This window comes from Phodopus roborovskii, unplaced genomic scaffold (assembly GCF_943737965.1).
Source record: "Phodopus roborovskii unplaced genomic scaffold, PHOROB, whole genome shotgun sequence".
NCBI classification, from domain to species: Eukaryota; Metazoa; Chordata; class Mammalia; order Rodentia; family Cricetidae; genus Phodopus; species Phodopus roborovskii.
Window position 1 is genome coordinate 49,817,168 of NW_026126480.1, and position 7,826 is coordinate 49,824,993.

Below are 7,826 nucleotides of genomic sequence, written 5' to 3' on the forward strand. Positions count from 1 at the left end.
GGGCTGGTAGATGACAAAGAGAGCCTGCCCTGGTAACTACTAGATGCAGTCTCACACTTGGACCCTGTGTGGTGGCTACTGTCTGCCAACATGCTATTATTAGGAAGCAGGAAGGAAGGTTTCAGATGGAGACTGTAGGATAACTATCTGGCTGGTGACCATGTCCAAGACTCTCTCTGGACTCCCTGTCACCTTTCCCAAAGTCCTTCTTGATCCCCACATGGAGCAAGGTAACTGATCTAGCATAGGAGGCAGCTAGCAAGAAAGGACAGTTGGTCACCAGCCCTAACACTGGGTTGCCTGAAGCCTATGTGGACACCAATATCTCCTCCCCTCCCAGAGTGTCACCTGCATGTACAGAGCCCTAGGATTACCCCCTTGGTCAGAGGCATTTTCACAACTGCCTTGCACAGCCTTCATCTTAGAGTAAATGAGGCCTGCAGACTGGTCCAGGGCCTTACGTTTGCCTGCCAGCAGCAGCAGGACTGGTCCATTACCCTAGCCGTCTCTCTCATGGCACGACTATCTGTCATGTAGCAGGACTGTCTCTCTGTGTCTGCCCCTCCAGGCTCACAACTCAGTGGAGAGAAGAAGACCAAGAAGAGGCTGCCCGTGAGCAGCGCCAGCGGGAGCGAGAGAGGCAGCTGCAGGACCAGGACAAAGACGAAGATGAAGGCGATCATTCTCTGGAACAGCCAGGACAGCAGGCACTGTAGGCTGCTGGCTCTTAGACCCCTATTTACTGCCACACAGGAACAGGGCAGAAGCACATACTGGGGATCGGGCCTTAGACTTGGAGCCACAGTGTAGGAATTAGAGGAAGGGACCAACTCATGGGACAAAGGTCAGTGCAGTCTCCAGTAAACACCATCTGTGGGATGCTGACTGGCCAAGAGGGTCCACAAAGTTATGTGAGGCACTCCCTTCCCAACCAGCCTCCAGAGGCCCTGACTCAGGATCTGGACACCCTTAACGGCTCCAGCCCTGGCTTGGACTGGTGCTGACCCCAGCCATGAGGCCCTGGCCCCCGAGCCCCCCGCCCAAACTCCTGGCTGCCGGTGACTCACGGAGGCCACGTCCAAGTTGGCGGCCACGGGCCGGCTCGTTTCCTCCTCGGGCCCAGGAGGCCTCCGCGGCTGGGCTGGGCTGTTTTTCCAATAACTCTCCCCTTCCTCCTGGCCCTGTTTTGTTCCATTTTCTCGGAGTCAGCAGCTTTGGGCGGGGTGGGGTGCTGCAGGGGTCATGGCCTCTCAGTCAGGTCTTCAGTTACTGGGTCCTTGCTAGCCCCCAACCCCTTCTTGCCCAGTAACTCACCCTGATGCTTGAGAAAGGCTGTGAGGACTAGCCTGAAGACCACAGCATTCCTCAAGGAACCCTAGAAGGATGGGGGAAGGCATAACCCGCTCTTGTACAACCTTAGACTGGAGAAGGAAGCAGAACCATGTTTTGGGGGAGCCTTAGATAGATGAAGGAAGTACAGCTATGTTCTTGGAGAGACCCAGATTAATAGGGGAGGAATATCTTTGCTCTCAGGGAGCCCTAAACTAATGGAAGCAGGATAGCCTGGCCTTCAAGGAGCCCTAGACTGGTGGAGGAGGCATAGCCTTACTCTCAGAAAACCTTCTACTGAAAGAGGAGGCATACCTCTGCTCTTGAGGAGTCATAGACTAATGAGGGAGGCATAGCCTGGCTCGCAAGAAGCACTAGACTGATGGTGGAGCCATAGCTCTACCTTCAGGGAGCCCTAGACTGATGGCAGATGCATAGTTCTACTCTCTGGGAGGCATAGACTGAAGAAGGAGGCACATCTCTGCTCTCTGGGAGCCCTAGACTGACAGGGAAAACACAGCTCTGCTCTCAAGAAGCTGTAGGCTGCTAGGGAAGGCACAGCTCTAACCTGGTTGATTCTCTAACCACAAGGAGACAGATCCTAGCCATGGAGAGCCACCTCTGAAGCAGAGAGTGGTCTACTCTGGGAGTCAGGGTCTAAGGAAGGAGACTAGAAAAGGAACACAGGCTGTAGCATGTCTTTTCCTAACCCCTTTGCCACTGCTCTTTTAGCCTCAGCCTAAAGTCCTCTGAACCGGATGAAGATGAGGGTTTTGGTGACTGGTCCCAAAAGACAGAGCAACGGCAGCAATGCTGGGAGGATGAGGGGACTGCAGAGGCCAGTGTGCTCTCTCAAAGCCAGGGTCCCGAGGAGAAGCAAGCAGAGGACAGGCAAGTGTGGCCCAGGCTGGGCAAAGCACTGGCTTCTCTGACCCCAGCCTGGGCCTGGACAATTTCTTTCTGACTGTTTTCCCCCAAAAGCCTCCCAAAGTGATCAGAGGGTGTGAAGCTGGTGAGGTAAGAAGAAAGTAAGATAGATGGCAGGATGGCCAGTGAGGGGGTTACAGGGTTAGAGCAATGAGGGCATTGCATTCCTGGGTTCCCCAGGGTTGGGGGCCCATCCTGACCAGCTGTGGCCAACTGGGGTGGGGGGCTGCCACATCAGCACACAGCTGCAGCCCACTTACGTAATGTAGGCACTGCAGCCCACGCCCGCCCGCCCTCCCTCCCCAGGCTGGCTGAGCTCCATTCCCACGAAGGGGAGCAGGTACTTCCAGATGTGCGCCTGTGAGGCGGCCCAGGGGACACGCTTTCCAGATGTGCGGACGTGTGTGCCTGTCTAAATCAGGACAAATGGGGGCCCAGAGGCCCCTTGGGTCTGGAGATGAGGGATTGCTGATGAAGTCTCACCTTGCCTTCCCCCCGGTTCAAGGCCAGGTGTGAGGATAAATCTGTCTATCCCATCAGGCCTCAGCAGTGAGGGTCTCCAGCCCTGCAAAAGAGCTCCAAAATTGGAAAACAGGGCCTCAATCCCTTGAGTAGGCTGGAGCCAAAGGCTGAGCTGTCTTCCTCAGTGATCCAGCCCCAGCTGGCTCCTGGGAGGCCCCTGGACCAGCAAGAGTAACCGCTCAGTTCAGCTCTTTCTCATTTAATGAACTTCAGTTTTAATCATCCTCTGCATTCCAAACACCCCCTGTTTTTCTGGGGTCCTGGTTCTGAGCCTGCCTATTGCCAGATATCCTGGGTCTGCCTCAGTCTCCCCTTATGTGCCCTGTGCTTTGTGCATATTCTGGGTTTCTAGGCAGGCAACTACAGCCCTGCCTTCAGCTCATTCCCTTCTCCTGCTCAACAGCAGGGGGCACTTTTGATCTTCTAGCAGAGCTCTGGAGCTGTAGCCTCCACTCAAACCTGCCTGGCTGCCTGGCCCACGCCAGCTCCTGAAAGGCCCCTCTGTGTGGCTGCTGCTGGCTCCGACCCCAGCCCACCTTAGGTGGTGGGTTTGGGTTTTGGCTGGCATGTACACCAAGGGGCCTGACATCATGGAAAACACAAGAATTTACTATCTTCTCCTCCAGGTTCACAGCCACTCAAATGCAGAGTCACGCCTGGCCACCCATTGGCAAGTTGCCCCTCCCTGAGGCCCCTCGCCTCAGAAATGCAGTCCCTTCCCTGGCTTCTTCCACCCACTGGCCCAGCACCCCCAAACACTATGGGACTGGGCCCCCAGTGGCCTTTTCTCAATGTTGTGTTCTGCTGACCCATTTGCCTCTATATGGGCAGGACAAAAGCCCCCAGAAGCTGGACTTGCCAGGATAGAGGGCTGCAAGAGGCAGCTTCATTCAGCACTTGGGTGGCCCTGTACAGTGAGGAGTGGACAGTAGCTACTGTCTTTACAAGAGCCTTCTAGGCCCTCTCAGCACAGAGGCCTTAGGACAGTGCTGGCGTTAAATAAAGCCCTACATATCCTTCTATAAAAGTGCTGTGGTTGAACCTGTGAGATGTGTGCTGTGTGCTGTGAGATGCTCAGGGGTTAAAGGTTCTTGAGTTAGAGGCCCAGGGCCAACATGGAGGAAGAAGAGCTCTGACTCCCTCAAGATGCCCTCTGAAACACCCCTTTAAATGAACAAATGTTTAAAAAAAATTAATGTTTATTCTTTTTTTAATTTATTTTTCTTATTTTACATATCACACCAGTTCCCTCTCCCTCCCTCTCTCCTACCTTCCTATGCCCCCCAACCGCTCTCCCATCCCATTCCCTCCCCCACTCCAGGAGGTATCAACAAATCTGTCAAGTCATTTGGAGTAGGGACTAGGCCCTCCCTCCTGCCTCTAGGCTAAGGGAATATCCCTTCATGGGGAATGTGCTCCTAAAGTCCTTTTGTGCACCAGGGATACATCCTGGTTCCACTGTCAGAGGTCCCTTAGACTGCCCAGGCCTTCTAACTGAGACCCGTGTTCAGGGGGTCTGAGTCGGTCCAGTGCTGGATTCCCAGCTATCAGTCTGGGACTCCATTACCTCCTCCTTGTTCAAGTCAGCTATCTCTGTGGGTTTCTGTAGCCTGGTCTCATCCTCCCTCTCTACATCTGGATTCCAGTAAAAACTGTTTTGTTTTTTAAATTGCTGGAATCTTAAGAGCCCTGTGGACCAACTCATTGGACTGCCCCCATTTTACAGATGACACACCTGAGGCTTGGAACTGGAAGTAGCCTAGAACCAAGCAACAAGTGGTCCTCCACAATTGACTCTGTCTTCCTTTTTCCCCACAGTTCTCAACAAGCCGAAGTCCAACTGGAGGAGTTAACCCTGAACCAGGGGGAGCCCAATCCAGAGGATGCTGTTGAGAGTTGTGGGGAGGCAGAAGAGGTAAGAGGTGAGGGCTCTCCCCCAGGGGCTGCGTCTGTGTCACTCCATGGGTGCTGGGCTCTCATAGACTGACCTAGAAGAGACATCACTCACAACACTGTACTTGAGTCCTTCCAGGACACATTCCTGCAGGATGGTGAAGCTGGTGACCCTCTGGGCAAGTTCCTCCTCCATGACCAAGAGACTCTTCCCTGCAGTCGGGGATTCCAGAACTGTAGCATGTCAGGGCCAGAGCAGGCCTGAGGCCCCGGAGGGGAAGACCGATGCTCCAACAGGCCCTGGGTGGAGCAGGAGGGTGCAGGGAGGGGTCATCTAAGCTGCCTGTGTTTCTTATCCCTAGAACCTGACAAGTCATCAGGCCAGGACCCCTAGCCCTTTGGCTTTGGAAGACACTGTTGAACTGAGTTCACCTCCCCTAAGCCCCACCACCAAAGTAGGTGAAAGCCTAAGCTTGTGTCCATTGTTCATGCTTGCTTCATCCCCTGCTGCATTGGTAAACCTCTGTGATGTGAAAATGGGGTTGGGTCAGTGGGTACGCTCACTGGGGGAAGGAACATGGGCCTTGTGTGGCTATTCATGACCCACACCTCTGTACCCTCCACAGCTGGCAGATAGGACTGAGTCCCTGAATCGTTCCATAAAGAAGAGGTGTGTCTACCTGCTTTCTGGCATTCTCAAAGACACTGGGATAGCAGCTATGTGTTGAGATCAGGGGATGTGGTGCCTGGGGAAATGTCCTGGGTGGGCTAGGAGGACTTTGGAAAGGAACATAAGGCTTATCCTTTCTTCATCCCCCAGCAACAGTGTGAAGAAGTCCCAACCAACCTTGCCTATTTCCACAATTGATGAGCGCCTGCAGCAGTATACCCAGGCCACTGAGGTGAAGTATATTCAGTTCTCTGAGACCAAGCCTCCACTTTAATAAGCCATCATCCATCACCCTAATGCCTATCACCTAAACTATTCTCTCCATCCCATCATACCCCTCTCTACTCAACCAGTTTCTTTCTATCAACTCACATTGCTACTTCCATCAACCCTAGGTCTGTCACATACCTCTGTCCTGTCACACACCCCATTCAACCAGTGTCCCTCCCACCACACAACACACCCTCATGCAGCCAATACTCCCTTAGTCTAACAGAGCCCATTTACTATACCTATACCCCTCCACCAGCACTGTTTTTCATTTTATACCCCTCCACCTAACCAACACCCCTCCATCCAACCACAACCCCTCTTTCTAACTTGTGCCACTCCACCCAGTGTCTGTCTACTCAACTAGCACTTCTCCATCCAACTACCACCCCTCTGTTCAGGCAACATTCCTCTCTATACTATTCCTCCTTCATCAAACCTTCGGAACTGGAGGTAGCTCATGAGGCACCCTACCTCCAGCAAGCACAAAGACAAACAAGGGCTGCTGATGTCCACCATGGTAACTGTTTTATGGCTTCATCTCCTCTGCAGTCTGCTGGCCGAACTCCCAAGTTGTCCCGACAGCCCTCCATAGAGCTGCCCAGCATGGCTGTGGCCAGTACCAAGACTCGTTGGGAGACAGGAGAGGTACACACTCAGTCTGCCTCCAAGACACCCTCCTGCCAGGTAGGATTCTTCCCCAGGCAGGCCAAACTGGGAAGGGTGAGCATCGGAAATTAGCTATTGTGGGGTGGGGTGGGGTGGGGAAGTCCTTTGGAAAAGCAAACCTTGAATAACCAAGGTAAAGTGTAGATGGGATAGGCTTCAAGGAAAAATCCATGTTGTCCTGATAAACAGGCAGTATGACTCTGCTTTTCTCCCTGCCAAAAATGAGGTAGGTAGGTCCTCCACCTTCCTGCCAGAGAATACCAGGCAGAAGAAAAGGCCTCTTGGCCATTATCTGTTCTGTGACACACCCTGCCCTGTGTCTGCCCCCAGGATATTGTAGCTGGAGACATGAGCAAGAAAAGCCTGTGGGAGCAGAAAGGAGGCTCCAAGATCTCATCTACCATCAAGGTAGGTAGGTCTGTATGTGCTAGGCACAGGCTAGTAGTGAACAAAAATGGCTGCTACTTCATCCCATCCTAAAAGACTTCCTGGAGGCAGCAGCATCCCCCTGCTATAGCTATCTCCTTAACACGTAGTCTTACCTAACAGAGCACCCCATCTGGAAAGAGGTACAAGTTTGTGGCCACTGGACATGGCAAGTACGAGAAAGTGCTCATGGATGAGGGCTCAGCACCGTAGATCATGGATGTATCTTGGTGAGCATGACAAAATGGGTCCTCTGGGGAACATACTGACATAGATGAGCCATATCTCAGGTCTTGAGGGCTGGAGACCTGGCCTTAGATTTTCCATATCTTCTGTCTGTCTTCCTGGTTCTCTGAAGCCTGGAACTTTGTCCCCTCAAACATGATCAGGTTGTCCCAGTATTGTTCCCATTTAGGAGCTCCTACTATATCTAGGGGACCCTAGGGACTCTGCTGCTCTCCCCAACCCATGAAGAACACAGAGGTGATGCCTATATAGGTATATATACATTTATTAGTGGCTCTATCCACAGCCATAGAATTCATCCTATCCCAGGTGGGATTGCCAGCCCAACCCGTGCTGAATCCTGTTATGGTGGCTATGACATGAGGCCTCTCCTGTTCCTTTGGGTTCCTCCTCTCACAGCTAATGTTCTATCAGAGTTGGACAGATGTTAGGGAAGGTGTCCCTCTAGTGCCTGGCCCCTGCCTCTTTATAGCCCTCTGGCTTGACCTGCCCTTACCCAACTGTTGAAACTTGATTGTGATTTGCACTAAGCTCTGCCCTTAGTTCAGACCTACCCAGTAAGCCTTACTGGTGGGAAATCAGAAGAAACACACATGAGACCACAGGACATCCTTTCTCCACTGCCCAGTCCTAACCAGCTTGCACTGGGCCTAGAGCCCTCCATGAACCCTGGTCCTAAGGTCAGGCTCCCACTATCCATGGACATTCTCCTCCACAACCCCAGACTGCCTCCAGCCACATGCTCCTGGCTTCTTCCTTCGCTCTCACTTGCCATTTTTGCTCCCACCAACTCATCTGTGTCCATCCAATAGGCTCCTTTTAGCAGCCAGCAGCTAGCTGCCACGGCCATGCGCCATCCTGACCCATTGTGCTC

General features: G+C 53.0%; 1 protein-coding gene across 3 annotated transcripts in view; it reads left to right on the forward strand.

The window, feature by feature from the left end:
* Lsp1 (lymphocyte specific protein 1) overlaps positions 1-7,826 on the forward strand; it is a 33,931-nt gene that overhangs the window by 23,173 nt on the left and 2,932 nt on the right. For 2 of the 3 annotated variants that reach the window (XM_051193418.1, XM_051193419.1), the window contains exons 2-10: positions 569-712; positions 2,062-2,220; positions 4,597-4,693; positions 5,034-5,126; positions 5,298-5,341; positions 5,492-5,573; positions 6,164-6,298; positions 6,611-6,688; positions 6,830-6,936. In XM_051193418.1, coding sequence (XP_051049375.1) covers positions 569-712; positions 2,062-2,220; positions 4,597-4,693; positions 5,034-5,126; positions 5,298-5,341; positions 5,492-5,573; positions 6,164-6,298; positions 6,611-6,688; positions 6,830-6,919 — 922 coding nt within the window. In that variant the 3' untranslated portion in view covers positions 6,920-6,936. The remainder of the gene's footprint in view (positions 1-568; positions 713-2,061; positions 2,221-4,596; positions 4,694-5,033; positions 5,127-5,297; positions 5,342-5,491; positions 5,574-6,163; positions 6,299-6,610; positions 6,689-6,829; positions 6,937-7,826) is intronic. The other variant, XM_051193420.1, reaches the window with a different exon arrangement.